This window comes from Rousettus aegyptiacus, unplaced genomic scaffold, assembly GCF_014176215.1.
Source record: "Rousettus aegyptiacus isolate mRouAeg1 unplaced genomic scaffold, mRouAeg1.p scaffold_m13_p_2, whole genome shotgun sequence".
Classification (NCBI taxonomy): Eukaryota; Metazoa; Chordata; class Mammalia; order Chiroptera; family Pteropodidae; genus Rousettus; species Rousettus aegyptiacus.
The window spans coordinates 30,488,719-30,505,411 of record NW_023416295.1 but is presented as its reverse complement, the minus strand read 5'-3'; the positions used below and the strand labels follow the sequence as shown (position 1 = coordinate 30,505,411).

Sequence of the window (16,693 nt, the reverse complement as noted above, 5' to 3'; positions counted from 1 at the left end):
CTACTTTATGTAAATTAAGATTAAGCTTTATTACTAAAACAATAATATAACCCATGTTGTTTAAGGGAAAAATACAGAGTTCTAAAATAAAATTACCTGTTTACCTAATTTCTTGGGAATGCTTTGAAGGGACGGGTGGCCATTCAGAGGTAACCATGATGCATTTGTAATTATAAGGACAAATGGGTGTGCACAACTAGGTCAATTGTGATTTACATGTAGTGTCATAGTATAATTTGATGTTAAGAGACTTGTCTAAAATCCATTCTCTAAAGAATTACATTTAAATGCCTTGAGGGTAGGGACTCTTTCTTACTCATCCTGTTATCCCCAGTAGATTTAGGGCTGCATCTGGGAGAGAAAGGGTGCTCTGTAAATAATAAATTGCCAAAACTCTAATATGTAGACTCCTGACCAAAACACAGAAAGACAACTCACAATTAGCTAATTAAGTATTAAAAGTCATATTCTTTTATATAAGCATAGAAACATTTAAAGATTTGAAAAAAATAAATGAGGGTGTGTGTGTGCGTGTGTGTATTGGGTGGAAAGAATAAAGAGCTAAACCCTATAAAGTCGCAAACAGGATAGAAAGTTTTAAAACATCCCATTGGAGATATAAATAAACTAACATAGTAAAATTCAAGAAGTGGGAGGCAAAATAGTGATTAAATGTTTGGGATCTAGAAAAAGATAAGTCCAGTTCTGAGCTCTAGCTCCACCACTTACTAGAGGCATAACCTTGAGCAAACTACTCAACTCTTTTAAACTACAATTTATTTTCTGTTAAATGGGAATAATAACACCTACATCAAAGAGAGGTTAAATAAAATGGTTTATATACATTTTTGAACATAGTACCTGTGACCCCTTAAATGTCAGTTACTCTCGTTATTACTAATAACAGCTTTAACTTCTAAGACATTTTTCTAAGGCTCACATGTTTCTTGTTACAGTCCATGCACAGGCTCCAGTGAAATTACACTTCCCAAGGTCTTGTAGGTATGTGTGACCCAGACTAAGTTCTGACCAATGAGATGTAAACAGAATGTCACATAGTTCTTCTAGACAATCCACTTACCCAAGAGACTTTTTACAAAAAAAAAAAAAAAAAAAAAAAAAAAAATCCTTCTAGGGCAATGAAAATGGCATAGATGAAAGAGGCTCTGTTCATCCCTCTGGTGACCAAATCATGTTTGTGACGGAAACAGGGAGCAACAGCAAGGAAAAATCGCTTGGGATCTTGATAAACAAGTGATACATCTAGGGAGAAACCCAAGAAAACATCCTGCAATGGTAGAGGGTAGGATGGGGCAAGAACACGGGGTGAGATGGAGGCTGTAGCAGCGGCTGACGCCTCTTAAAGGGGCCACGTCTGCAATCGGGTATCCGCGGTTATGGACTTGCTCGCTCTGAACACCAATGCTGATTAGGCTGCACGTGGAGGGCACCAGTGACTTACAGGAAGACATTGTCAGACTGTGGGTCTAGGGGAGACTTACTCCGTACAGAAGTGCTGGTGGTATCCATTGTTACCTGTCGAGCCCTCTCCCCAGCCCAGCACGCAGACACAGTGCACCATGGCTGTGAGGTCATCAGACTGGATAACAGATGTCACTCTGCCCAGAGGATTCCCGGAAACTCCGCCTTCCCCAACTCTTGGCCCCACCTAAGCCATATCCAGGTGTGTCCTCAGCAAGTCAGGTGCTCCTTGCTGAGCAGCACCTAGACTCACCGTGGAGGAAGCTGGCCTTGGTTTCTGGTGTGGCCTTTTGAGGCAACAATAAGCACAGCATCTATGGATTGCTTACTGAATCTTAACAGGTGGCCCTGGAGGGGTAGAGAATTGAGCTAAATTTGGCCTGTAGCTGAGCCTTCTCTTACTGTGCCACTGGACACCTAGTTCACGAATCCACAAATAAGACTGGGAAACTTAGGAGCTTTGCTTAGTACATAGAAACAGACACAGATAGGCAGCCAAAATGGGAAGACAAAGAAGCAGAAGCCATATGAGAGAAGAAAACAGAGTTCCAGATATAATGGAGTCAGGTAATCTAATAAGTGGTTATGAAGATGCTCAATGACGTTTTGGGAAGCGTAGATAAATTCAGTGAGAACTTCAACAAACAGATAAAAAAACATAAAAATGGAAGTGGAAATTATAAAAGGGAACAAGTCAGAAATGAAGAATACATTATCCGAGATGAAAAGTATATTAAATGGGATAAACAAAGGAATAAACAAAGTAAAAAAAAAGAGTATCAAATGCCCAGGGATCTCACAACTTAAGGAACCACCTTAAAGAGACCAGGAAAGCCAATCAGGACACTAAATCAGAATGGCAAGAAAAAAGATGCCAAGACTATAAAAATAATTTAAGGAGCATATAGGACACTATAAGGGCTCCAAATATCTGTCTGATTGGCGTTCCTGAAGAAAATCAAGATGTTGAACAGCTGTTTGAAGAAATAATGATGGAAAACTTCCTTAACCTGATGAAGGAAATGGACATAAAACCCCAGAAAGCTCAGAGAATTCCAAAAACCAGGGAACCAAAGAGGCTCACACCAAGACACATCATAATTAAAATGCCAAAGATTAAATACAAAGAAAGAATACTAAAAGCAGCAAGAGAAAAACAAATAATTGCATACAAGGGAACACCCATAAGACTTGCAGCTGATTTCTCAAAAGAAACTATGCAGGACAGAAGGGCTTGGCACAAAATATTCGACAGGATGAAGACTCAGGATATACAACCAAGAATAATTTATCCATAAAAGCTATCATCTAGAGTTGAAGGACAAATAAAGAGCTTTCCAGACAAAAATAAGCTAAAGGAATTTATCACCACCAAGCCAGTATTACAGGAAATGTTGGAGGGACTTCTTTAAGAAGAAAAAACATGTATCAAAAACAAGAATAAAAATGGTAACAACTATAGTCCTATCAATAAGTACCTCAAATGGAAAAGAATTAAGGGCTCCGACTAAACGGTGGATGAATGGAAAGGAAAACAAGACCCCTACGTGTTGCCTATAAGAGACTCACTTCAGATTAAAAGACACAGACTAAAAAGAAGGGGATGGAAAAACATACTGCTTTGATGGACCTAGAAGGTATTTAAGTCAGACAGGGAAAGATAAACACTATATGATTTCACTTAATATGTGGAATCTAAGGAATAAAAAGGACAAACTAATAAAAAACAGACTCACAAATATAGTGGACAATTTGGTGAAGGACAGAGGGGAGGGGAGTTTTGGGGGCTGGGAGAATGGGCTTAAAGAAGTACAAATTAGTAGCCGATGGATGGACATGGGGATGGGGAGCACAGCATAGGGAATGCAGTTAGCATTAATACATTGGCTAGGTGGAGGGTCCGGGGAGGGAGGGAATAATTGGGCAGGGGGAACGTTTTACAAACTATATAGATGTCTAACCAATGTACTATATACTTTAAATGAATTAAAATAAAAACTAAAAAAAAAAAAATCCTTCTATTCTTCATCCATTTTGCTCCCCAAAACACAGATGTAATTGCTGGAGCTCCAGCAGCCATAGTGAACTACGAAGATGAAGAATGACTGAGCAAAGAACTGGAAGGAACCAGGGATCTCACTACTTGAGGAACCACCTTAAAAGCCATAGTCGTCCTGTCTCTTAAATTCTTTATTTGAGAGAATAAAATCTTGTATATTAAACTTTGTGTGTGTCTGTTACAATACAGCCAAACCAGATCCTAACTGATAAACTGAAGTCTCGGCATGGCAGATGAAATGTGGGCTTTCTAAAATTAAAAGTACAGAAGAACACATAAGCCAGCAATCACTATTATAAATAAAGATTATTATTTGATAAATGATGATATCTTGTTATCATTCACCTTTAATACAAATGTGTAACAGTTCTTGATTTAAGTGACATGTATAGTTGGGAACCTTTAAAGCTGGGATGCGAACTTGCCTTTCTGTCTGACTCCAAAGTCCATTGAGCAGTACCTCTTTCTTCTCTCTCTCCTTTTCACATATCTTCTCTTTTTTTTTTCCATTCTGCTTCTTACCTGCCATCTTTTCCCTTTTATGTTCTTCCTGCTCTCTACACATCCAACACAGTACTTGATTTTAGAAAAGCATCTAATTATTTATTGAATTAGGCTGACAATAACAGCTACTCACAGTGCTGGGCCTCACCACCGTTTCAGTGCTGAAAAGACTGCTGTCAGACAGCAAACTGTCCATACTGTGCACAATTCGCATCGTGAACTTGTTGGAGGCATGGCTGTGGGTGTGGAGTAGGTGCTACTTGTATCCCACAAGGGGTTCAGTTTCAGAGTCAAATGGAATGTGTATATTGTTTACACATGCTATTTAAGTCTGCCAAGTACCAGGGAAGAAAGGGCTCAATTCAGACCTTTATCAAAGCCACATAGCTACAGCACTAACAGAATGTGGCACAAAGCAGTAATTCCTCAGCATGCATTTTAGCTCTGCTCTGAACACCGTGTGACCTTAGACAGGTTTTCCTGGTGCTTTGCTTTGTCTACATAGAGGGGACCAATCAGGTCACCGTTGAGTTGTGAAAAATGTATTCTACTTTAAAACGGAAAGGAAACATAAAAAAATTACTGTGCAGATTTTAGGCTTGCTATTTCTATTTCTGATGCACAATTCAATTATGTCAGGGAAGTAGATCACTTTCCCACAGGATATCCCAACTAGTTCAAGCCAGTAATGAAGTTGACCTAATACTCTTTATAAAAAAATTTGGGTCATTTTTTATGTCACTATTTTTGAATAGCCTGACTTTATTTATGAAAGTATATAATGTGTTAATAAATACTGTCTAGATAAACAGCATGTTAAGAATGTAGAAGCCATGAAAAAAAGCAACTGCATCAAAAAAAAAAAAATGAGTCTGTTTTTCAGATTAGCCACTAGCAAAGCAAATTTGAACATCAATTCCCTACTGTTAAGTTTCATTAAGGAAATTCACTCAAGCTTCACAGTGCTGGTCCAACTAAGACTAATAGCACAGTTAAAAACTGAAAGGAATGCAAACACACACACTTAAATCTCGGTGTGTGTTAAAAACTTCTATCCTTTCACTGCTTTGGGGCATGGTCACAGTCAGGAAATATGGGCTGGCTGGAGCCAAGTGGTATTTTAGCAAGGCCAAACAAAACACACTTCTCTCTTTACACAATTCTTTTTTTTTTTTTTTTTTAAAAAAAAAAAAAAAAACTTCTATTATTTTAAGAAAAGAAAAAGCCATCAGTATTTGTGAAGAAATACCAACCTCAAACACAACAAATCTAAGTTACAGAAGTTTGAAATTGTTTCCAGTTAACATTCTGCCAAACCAGAAATCCATATTAAAAGACCACATAAACAAAATAAAACAAAAAGCACTTGTAACTACGCTACAGAAAGACAGAACATCAGATCTATCTTTCTTTTTCTAAACAGCTATGGAAGCAATGAAAAAAGAACGATTTATAAGTTAGAAGTACTGTGTAATGAATCTGTTCTAACTCCAGCTTCTCAAATGTATAAAGTCTTAGAAATGCTCAAAAAAGTTCATTATAATCTACTTTAATTTTTATAAAGGTTGTATTTACTCACACATTCTCTCTCTTCCAACATACAAATTTCTTCTCAGCTCCTGGCTCCTTCCCTAGTATTTCTCTAATTATAAAAAATTATATGTTATTATTTTCTCTATATTATATCCCAAACAGAACCTTGTTACCAACAGCAGAGATCAAAAAGGCTAAATGATACCGTTCATTATAAAAAAAAATGGTAATGGTTATGCTTACATTTTCTACCACTTGGTTCATTAGAAGGAGGTAGTGCTCCCAAATATTTCATGACATCTTTATCAGTCACACAAAAGTTAAAGAAGGTTATTTAGAGGTCTAAAGTTGCTAGGAGAGAAAACAGGAATCATGGGTACTTGGGCTAGAGTTCTGGAAACAGCTGGTTGGTTAGATGTGGATAAGTACATCCCCTAACACTTCAGATGTAAAAGGTTAGCTAAAGGAGAGAGAGTTTATATGTTGAGAATGGACATATTTAGGTTTTAGAAATATTAGAGATAAGCCAGTAATGCCCTGGGGGTGGCTTATATTGGCTCATGAGAAAAATTTTAAGAAATTTTAAAGTAATATGTGAGCTGGCTGACGTTGATGCTGGCAGCCTGAAACTGGCTATGGCGGGAGAATTTATACCGTGGAGAATGGCAAACGCTACAAATCAGCCCTCCTTCATACCGCCCCTGGAGAGCTCGTTAAACATATATCAGCACATCGCTATAGAAGACAGAATAGTTCTACGAATCAGCCCATATTAGGTAGAGTAGAAGACCGTTGCTATGAAATTTTAAAGTAGCATATTATATATTTTTTAAAAGATACAATGCAGGTCATGAAGGCAACTGTTTAAAATAAGATAAAGTCCATCTCCATACTTGAGGAATTCCTTCAAGATTGCGTAGATCTAGCTTTCTATTTAGAAATACATTCACAAAACCACTGTTCTGTACTCTCATTCAGAAAGGTACACTGCTGAAGAAAGATTCTTTACATTTGCCTTCTGTCTGTATTTATGCCATTTAAAAAAATCTAACACCATTTTACTACCTTAAAAATGAGCAAGAGATTGTCTAAAAACTATGTGCTATGTGTATACCTTTAGAATTTAGTTCCATCTCCACCTGGGTTGCTGTGTAACTTGAAGTGATTAAACCAAGTAACCACCTCAAAGAAATTTTACTTGTTTCAAAGCAGTTAAAGAGATGTGCCGCAAAAATAATAAATGTAGTGATCAAACTGACCAAAAAAAAAAAAAAAAAAACAAACTCTATTTTTCAAAGTACAGAACTTACCTTGCTAAGCGACTTTTGGTATTCACTAGAGACCTCTAAAAAATAAGTTGCATTTTACTCATTGAGATGAACCTGACCCAATAAATTGTGCCATCAACTTCATTGGGGATTGAAATGAGAGTCTATGTCATCACTGGCGCAACTTCTGCAGCCACACAAGCTATCAGGGTCTGGTAAATGAGAATCCTCAAGTAGGCTCAGACTGTGGTAACTTTCACTGTACAAACATTTGTTCTCTCCTAAAAATCTATCCTCATAACCATAACTGCCACTTGCCATGGTCACCAAGACCCCCGATCTGACATCCAAAGTCACAAACCCCTAGAGTTACAAAGTTTGGATATAGAAATGGATGTTAGTTTAGCTGGGCGATAGGATAGCGTAAGATTTTTTTAAGGAAAAACATAAGAAACTATGGGAAAGGGCACCTCATTTTAAATATGGAAATGGTTACCATTTTCATTTTTATTAAAAAAGAAAACATGAAGTTAATCATATGTCATTTTTAAAGCTCAAAGTTTCTTAGTATTTTAATTTAGGCCCAAGGAGAAAGATCTGGGGAAAACACCCCCTGTTAATATTGTTTGAGAGTATAAAATAAAGAGACAGGAAAAAAAAAAAAAAGTTATTCCATACTTAAAATCCGAAAGGGGAATCAAAAATAACACTTTTTCTAAAAATTAAACCAAATTATAACCAATCATGTAAGCTTAAGAAATAACAAACCACAATATTTTTCTAATTATCTGTGTCGTTTTGCATCACTCTCTCTGTTATCCTTAACCCTCTGCGATGAAGTTTCCACTGACTTTACTTCCTTGATGAGGGTCTGTGATGGTTAATTTTATGTGTCAACTTTATTGGTTCACGGGGTACCCAAAACATTTGGCCGTATATTATTCAGGATGTGTCTGGTGTGTGTTTCTGGATGAGATTAACATTCAAATCAGCAGACTGGTTAAGCAGACTGCCTACCCTAATGTAGGTGCAACTTATCCCATTAATCAAGGACATGAACGGAAGAAAAGGGCTGAGGACAGGGAAGTAGGACACTGGTGTTTTCTGGCCTTCAGATTCGAACTGAAACATAGTCTCTTCTAGGGCCTTCAGTGGCCAGGATTTGGATAGAAACTTACGTCACAGCAGGGTGTGTGTGTGTGTGTGTGTGTGTGTGTGTGTGTGTGTGTGTGTGTGTGTCTTATGTAGAGTCTCTCAAAATTAGCCCATAACTTATTCCAGGGAACCAAACACATCTATGTGGTGTGTTCCTGTCTCTTCGCCTTTAGGTTGGGTGTTTTTCCTCCTCATCCTTCATTCTCTCTTTTCCATAATCTTTTTTATTAAAATCCAACTCATCATTCAAAGTTCAATTCAAATCGGTTCAGTTTGCTATGAAAACTTCCCCAGTACTGCAGACCAGAACTAAGCCAATCTGCACTGGACCCTTGCAGACCCTGTGCCAGTGCACGATGCACATTCCAAATTAGAGGCCTAAGGGTGAGACAGTCTGAGGAGGGGTGCTTAATGGCTTTACAAAGGAAGTACATGATGCTTTGCAAACGTCTAGATCTGTTTTCAGGTCCCCTTCTTAGGAGGAAATGATCCTGCTAAGCATGTTTTAAAAACTCTACTTCCGTGACCGTGGCTGATAGAGAATGTAACCACCGGAGCAGGAGGCCACTGATCCAGCAGGGAACAAACCTACCAGAATGATCACAACGAGAGCACTCGTGGTAAAGAACCAGAGGCCACTCTGGGTTGTTATATAGTTTTAAGGCAGGAGCAAATATTTGAGCAGGGACTATCCTGTGGTGTTATTAACAACATGGATAACGAAGAATAAGACAACAGAAGGATGTCTGCTTTGAAAAAGCCATGGATCTCCATGATTAATGGAGATCAGCAGTTCATTAAGAAGAATAGGACATTTGCTAATCCTACAGTATATCCTTTATAAAACCATTATGTCTCTCTCATTAGAGTAAGGATTTAGCCATTAACAACAAATTAACACTTTCGCAAAATTCTAACTAGATGAAACTCTTTAGTTATTGTTTTTTATATATCCTTATTTCCACCCAACCATTCAAATCAAGATTTTGGTAAGCTGGGTAGCAATAATTCCTGACTAAAAATAAATAAAATATAAAATAAAATAAAATAAAATAGCCTATTTTATTTTGTAGATATTTTGTATATTCCATGCCTTTGCTTTTCCCAAACTAAACTATAAACCTGTATAACTTTAAAATTGTACAGCTGTTGTCTTTTACACCATAACTCAAATCATATTAAGTCAATTACTGAGTAAGTTGTGATAATTATAGCACTAATAGTTTTTCTTCCATTTGTAACCCCACTGTTATTGAAGTTGATGCTAACTATAGCTCCAGGAACCAGAAAGGTTACTAACCCTCACTGTAGAAAAAACTGAGGTTCACAGAGGTCAGATCAGATAGTGATGGATCTAGAAATCCTGACACCACTGCAACATTATTTTCTCAAATTCATCCAATTAATAATGGCGTGAAAGAAAGGAAGGAAGGAAGGAAGGAAGGAAGGAAGGAAGGAAGGAAGGAAGGAAGGAAAAGGAGAAAAGGGGAGGGGAGGGAAGAAGAAGCAGAGGGAGAGAGAGAGAGAGAGAGAGAGAGAGAGAGAGGCTCCTAAGTTAAATAACATTTGGTTTTCTTTATTAAAGTTCATATTCGTCTTCCAGATACATTATCCCCATGAGCACATACTAATGATCAAACCCAGCCAAGAACCATAAGCATTTTAAACTCACATTTTAATACTACAGATGCTATTTCTTATAAAAATGTAGTCTATATCAACACTGTAACCCAGAATCCAAATTATCCTTGATTTTCATACTCCTGAGAGTGTACAAAAATTTAAAAAAATATTACAATAAGAAGCAAGCTGAAAAATTTTTCTGTATGGGGCCATTTTCTTTGCTTACATGTTTTATTTCAAAATAAGGCAAGTCAAATGTGTCCTCTATGTTAGGTGAAAATTCTAGGCCTTCGACTCAACAAATATACACAGATGTTGATCACAGTCTCATAAGGAAGATCCTGCATGAAATAAAGCCTGGCTTAATTGCCAGTCCCACTATTACAGAATCAAAATAATTAAGGAAGTCAAGTAATGGAACAAAATAGTGATTAAAACACACTGTCGAATTATGAACGGGACCTTTCCAAATGTAATTAAAAGCCAAAAGTATTACATATTTGATAGCAAATCCAGTTGGGAACCATATTGTTCAAACTTCAAGACTGAAGAATCAGAGATCTATGGAATCTAGGAGCTAAAAAGGGAATCCTGACCTTCCTCTTATCTCACCTATTAATTTTTTAAACAGCTTTATTGAGATGTAATTTAGATACTACACAATTCACCCAATTCATTGTTTCATAGTTTATACACAGGGTCGTGCAACCGTCACCATAATTTTAGAACACCCCCACCCTCCAAGAAACTCTATATTCATTAGCATTTATTCCCCAGTTCCTGTGTAACACAAAGAAACCACAAATCTACTTCACATCTCTATAGATTTGTCTATTCCGGACATTTCAAATAAAAGGAATCATATAATATGTGATTTTTGTGACTAGTTTTTTTTCACTCTGAATATCTTTAAGGTTCCTCTATGGTGTATCAGTACCTCATTCCTTTGTATTGTCAAATATCATTCCATTGTATGAATCTATCACATTTATCCATTTACCAGTTAATGGACATTTGGGTTGTTTCTACCCTTTGGCTATTATGAACAATGCTACTGTGAGCATTTGTGTACATGTTTCTGTGTGGAAATATATTTTCATTTCTCTTGTATATATGCCTATTTATGAAATTGCTGGAGCATGGCAACTCTTTGTATAACATTTTTTTTAAAGGAACTGTCAAACCATTTCCAAGCGGCTGCTCTATATTACCACCAGCAATATATGAGGCTTCCAATTTCTCCATGTCCTTGCAAACATTTACCATTTTCTACTGTTTTGTTTTGTTTTGTTTTATGGCTAATTAAATCAGTCCACTGTGCCTTTGATTTGGATTTCTTAACAACTAATAAGATTAATGGGAAAGAATAGTCTTTAACAAATGTGTTGGGGCAACTGGATATCCACAGGCAAAAAAAAAGAAGTTGAATCCCCTACCTCACACCATACAAAAAAATTAACTCAAAATGAATCTTAGAAAACTATAAAATTTAGAAGAAAACACAGGGGTAAATCTTTGAGCTCTTGAGTTAGATAATGCTTTCTTAGAAATAACTTCAAAAGCGCAAGCTACAAAAGGAAATACAAATTAACTGGGCTACATCAAAATTAAATTTTTGCGCTGTAAAAAATACCATCAAGACAGTGAAAAACAATTAACAGGACAGGAGAAAATATTTGCAAAGCATATATCTGATAAGGAACTAATATTCAAAAAATATTAAAAACTCTTACGACTCAGTAAAACAAATAAATAACTCAATGGGCAAAGACTTTGAACACACATTTTTCCAAGGAAGATTTACAAATGGCCAATAAGCACATGAAAAGATAATCAACTCACTCATTTGTAGAGATAAGGAAACTCGGACCCAGTAAATTTAAATGACATTATTTCAAATTAGTTAGGTGGTTAGTGGCCAGTGAGTTCTAGACTAACATTGCCTAGAAAAAGTCTTACAGGTTTTGAATAAAGATGGATTTATATCTAAGAGTTTACTTGCACACTTAAATTCTTTGAGCTTTGTTTTTTTTTTTCCATCTATAATAAAAGCTATTCCATAGGATTATTGTGAAAATTAAATGAACTAATATAATATCCTTAGCCTGGCATCTAATAAGACAACAATATGTGTGAACTCCATGTGCCCTTAGCATATAAGAATACCATAAAGACTCTGTAGTATTTAAGTACGAAGCCAAGTATGTGTTTCTGGTGATACGGTCTTTGCCAGAGCACCCGTGATGTAATCAATACCTTTACATGTCATTCAGCCTTGAAGGATACCAGTAATCTCAGCATCTGGCCTGACACTCTTCTTCCTTGGGATGATAAAGCATCTCTCATTTCCAAAGGGAATCCCTCCCAGTACAATGCAGTGCTTAAGAGTCACACTACTAGAGTCTGAATCCTGGATTCCTTCCTTACTTGCTAATACTCACATCATTTAATATCTCTAAATTTCAGTAAAATGTGGATAATAATAATAATAATAATAATACCCAACTCATAAAGTGCCATGAAGTGTAAATATGATAATCCATGGAAAAGTACCTAATACAGTGCCTGGCACATAGTACGAGTTGAGTAAATACAGGTATCATCATTATCATTGTCACCATCGTCATCACCATCTTACCTAGCAAGGACCAATATTCTGTTCTTATTCTTTAATTAATGGTTAATTTTAAACAATTTTACTTCTTCTATGTGAGTCAAGGATGTTTTTCACCCTAAAACTCCCCAAAAGAGCATACCAGATCTAGAATCCTGTGAAATCTCACCCAATTTAAACCCTTGGCCTTAAGTAATTAGAAAAAATTGAAGACAGCTAAAGTGCAAGCATAATCACTACCTTGTTCAAACACGTAATGTGAAAAATCCAGGATAACTTTAAGTGAAGACAAATGGGGCAAATCTAGGTGCTACTTCTGGTGAGAACACAGGAAGAGAGAGTTGGAGTGGGGAGGGAGGCTGGCAGCCTCTTCGTTTGTCCAAAGCAAAGATTATTGAATAACAGTGAAACTACTGGTGACAAGTTTCAGTCATTCATTAAACTTGTTCTGAGCACCTTCTATGGGAAAGGCACTGGGAGAAAAAAGGGAGTAATTAAAAAATAAATATAGTAATTCCCAAGAAGGGGATCATCTGTTTGGGAAGAACTATACCATGAGACAGATGGGGACAGATGTCATGGAACCATGCAAGTGAAATTATGTGGTTTTCAAGAAAGGACCGATCACTTACATCTGGAGAGTTAGGAGCAACCCACCCAATACACTGCCCTTCTAGGATATGTCTGAAAGCCCCTGCTTTCTCCACAGCACCTTTTACTACCTTCATTATAATTGCTGAAGATATCCATTCACCTGACTCACTGAAGAAAGGCAGTATAAGAGCACAGACTCTGGAGCTAGACTGCTTGGGTTCAAATTCAATTCTATTGCTTGCTAACTGTGGGATGCTGGTCAATTCATTTAACTATGCTGTGCCTCAGTTTCTTCTATGAAATGTGAATAAACCTAGCAGCTATCTACAAGGCTGCTATGAGCATGAAAGGAACTTTATAACAGTATCTAGTACATAGTCTGTTACATGTTACATAATGCTACATTAAATTAGTCATCATTGTAGAAAATAACTTAGTAATATTTAAAAGCTTTTATTATTATAGTAAATAAAAAAAAAGTTATCCCCTTTAAATGTTCAGGAAGCAAAGCAATTCATTGATAAAAGGGAAGCTAGGACATAGTTCCATAGTGTAGCAGTTAACACATCTGCTTTACATGCAAAAGGTCCTGCATTTGTGCCCCAGTGGAGAAATGATCCATGGTCTATGGCCATGCCACCCTGAACAAGCCTTATGTGGGATCTTGGAAGCTAAGCAGGGTCGAGCCTGATTAGTACTTGGATGAAAGACCACCTAGGAAGACCAGGTGCTATAGGCATAAACAAACAAACAAACAAACAAACAAATAAATAAATAAATAAAAGGAGGCTAAAATTTCAGGGCATGGAAGAAAACCTATTAACTGCCTGGAGAATGAAGCTGTGACTTCTCAAGTGCAGTCAAAAGCAGTGCAGCCAAACACCAACATAGCGCGAGCCTCTCCCAAATGTTCTTTTAAGTTATTTTAGTTCATCAGAAGCCAGTCACTTATAAAGAAAGGATAGGAAGAAGTCACAGGGAGGTGTATCTGCTTTGGTTACGGTGTCCCGCTTAGATAGAAATCTTGTTAAAATCCTAATTCATGAAGCAGAGAGGTCACGCTAAAGTGATAAGCTTGCAGGCCTGTCCGATAATCCATTTTGTCCACAAGGCAGGGGTCCTTGCACACCAAATAGCATTCATCTGCAAATCTACCAGTAGATTATGAGGTTGGCTATCTACCAGCCCACTTTCAGGGTTCTTTACAATGCTTGTAACTTTAGGTCGAAACCCCCAGATGAGTCCAAAACCCTCAGGAATAAGATGGATAGCTGTGTTACCCACAGAGGTGAGATAATGTTTACCACTGTTTAACTATCAACACTTTTATAAAAGCTATGAGACAAATCTTGTTCTTAACAATTCATCATTACTCATCTTAAACAGTATACTAAATGCAATTTAAACTTTTCTCAAGGTCCAGAGGTTATTAATAAGCTCTTTCCTGAAGCATGTCTAGCAAATTATGACTGGCAGAAAGGGACTGTCTCCTCCACTTCTAGGGTACACTACAAATTCCCAATCTCCTTTAGCTAAAGATACAAAAAGATGTAGCAAGTTAAGTCTCTACATAGAGCAGAAATATATGTAGCATTATAGCAACTTGGTTTTCTTTGGACGTAGTTCTCTAATGAGCAGAGTTCTTCATGACACCAGGTAAATGAGTTGAGAACAGAACTGAATTCTAGGTATGCTATTGCTCTTGTATACCCAGGTATAACTCCATCAGTATTTTTTTCAAAGTGCTTAATTGCCATGCCCACCTGACTGATACAGTGCCATTTCACCTGTGGTCGAGGGACATAATCACAAATCCATTCTTTTTCACCTATCCTGACTTTCATTCTTGCCACATCTAACCTTTTCTGGGCTGGGAATTAGAGGTATATTAAAAAGATTTACAGAAAAATAAATTAATAGTTTCAATAAGAATCTGAGCGCTCCTCTCATGCATTAAAATACATGCACTTTGTAACACCTATTTTGACAGTGTATAGGTTCTCAGATGAGATTGTTGGAAGCTGTGTTCAGGATAAATAAGATGTTCCTGTGGTAGTATTGCCAGAGGGTACTTTGGAGGAGAATGGCATTTACTGAGTACTTTACACATATCATTCACCTTGAATGCGCTTCCTTTGATATGGTTTTCTCTTCACTTCGTTCAGGTCTCTATTCATGTATAGCCTTGTCTGTGAGGCCTTCCCCAGCCACTCTATAATAAATGTGTCTCCAATTCTGCCTTTCCTTAGACGCCTGCTTTCTTTTAAATCATGGCATTAACAGGCTCTTGGTATGCTATGTATTTATGTGTTTATTGCCCCTCTCTATCCAGGAGAATGGCAGTTGTATGAAGTAGTTGGCTTATTAGTGATTTGCATAAGTACTCAATAAATATTTATTGAATGAATAAGCCAAGCACAGTTACTTTACATGTCATATCATTTTAATCCTCCTCCTCCTACAAGCCACATATTTCAAGTTTCTTTACAGACAGGGAAACTGAGGTTGGTTACTACTTGGAGAGCATGATGTCATGGTTAAAAGCATGGACCCTTAAACCAGACTGCCTGGGTTAGAGTACAGCTCAGTCACTGCTCATCTCTGTGACACTCGGCGAGTCATTGAACCACTCTGGAGCCAAGGCTCCTTGCCAATAATTGTAATAGTACTGCCTTACGGAGTTGTTGTTAAGAGCTTAAATATATAAAAGCTTAAACAGTTCATAGCTCATAGTTAAAGCTAAACAAGAGCTAAGTAAATAAAGGAACACCTTATAAAAATTACTAAATTTCTCATTCTGATTTCATGCTTATCTAACAACCTCCTGATTATAACCCAGCTTCATCTGTCTACAGAAGAAATACACATGTGGTTACTCTGGCCTGTGAGAAACGGCTACATATGTCTCATCATAAATTAATCAATCTATGAGTCTTATTTAATGTGCTAACAAAATCAGGATTTTAAACCAACAAGACTGAGGCCCAAGCCCAGGCAGCGTCACAAAGACACACCTTGGGCAGTTGCTTAGCAACCTCTTAGCCACCTTCACCAAACAATACAACTTTTATTCAACTACTCATAACACAAGCTGTTTAGTGAGGGAGAAGGAAGTGTCATTTCCTAAGAAACCTTTCCTCTAATCAGCAGAATATCCAGGCAAAAGTGAGTGTTTGGTGAACAAGTGCCCTCACACCTGTCCACCGCATACACTACTTCAAAATAGTGTAGTTTAACTGTTTGTAATAACCTGCTCATCCGAGTTTCACTCAAACCAGGAGATAGACTGTTTCAGCTCACAAAGGGCTTTCAGCCCTCACTTGAAGAGCAGAGCCAAGTGCCAAGGTCACAGGCAGCCCCCAGTCACTCAGCAGCTTCCCCCCAGTAATTCTTCGTGTTACCTTTCCCTGATGATCGTGTTTCATTTCCCAGCCCCTCGGCAGCTCCAGCTGTTTGTTTGCGAACATGTTGAGGAATCCCACAAGGTCCCGGTTATGCTGGTAGCGTTCAAAGTGGTGGGTGTCCCGCCGGACTTTGGTGATCATGTGCTTCAAACACGTGTTGTTTGTAAACATGCGGTAGGCACTCTGGCAAAAAGTATGGAGAGCTAATGTTAAACCGCTTGTGACATGCAAAAGCAACATGTATACTACACGTGAGTATATCTAGTCTACTTAGGGGTATGTAGGCTTCAACATAACTCTAGACCTACACATGGAAACAGCAGACAGCAAAATATTTTGATCAAAATAATGTAGACATACTACAGAAAGTAAGGTCATCTCCGCCAATGATGTCTAGGTCTCTGACGAATAAGAATGCTGTGGAGTCTCATTTTATAGGGGATGTTAGGTCCTAAAG

General features: G+C 37.4%; 1 protein-coding gene across 3 annotated transcripts in view; it reads right to left on the bottom strand.

The window, feature by feature from the left end:
- Window positions 1–16,693, bottom strand: part of HECW2 (HECT, C2 and WW domain containing E3 ubiquitin protein ligase 2) — a 320,650-nt gene that overhangs the window by 71,259 nt on the left and 232,698 nt on the right. For all 3 annotated transcript variants that reach the window (XM_036237069.1, XM_036237068.1, XM_036237070.1), the window contains one exon: window positions 16,234–16,419. In XM_036237069.1, coding sequence (XP_036092962.1) covers window positions 16,234–16,419 — 186 coding nt within the window. The remainder of the gene's footprint in view (window positions 1–16,233; window positions 16,420–16,693) is intronic.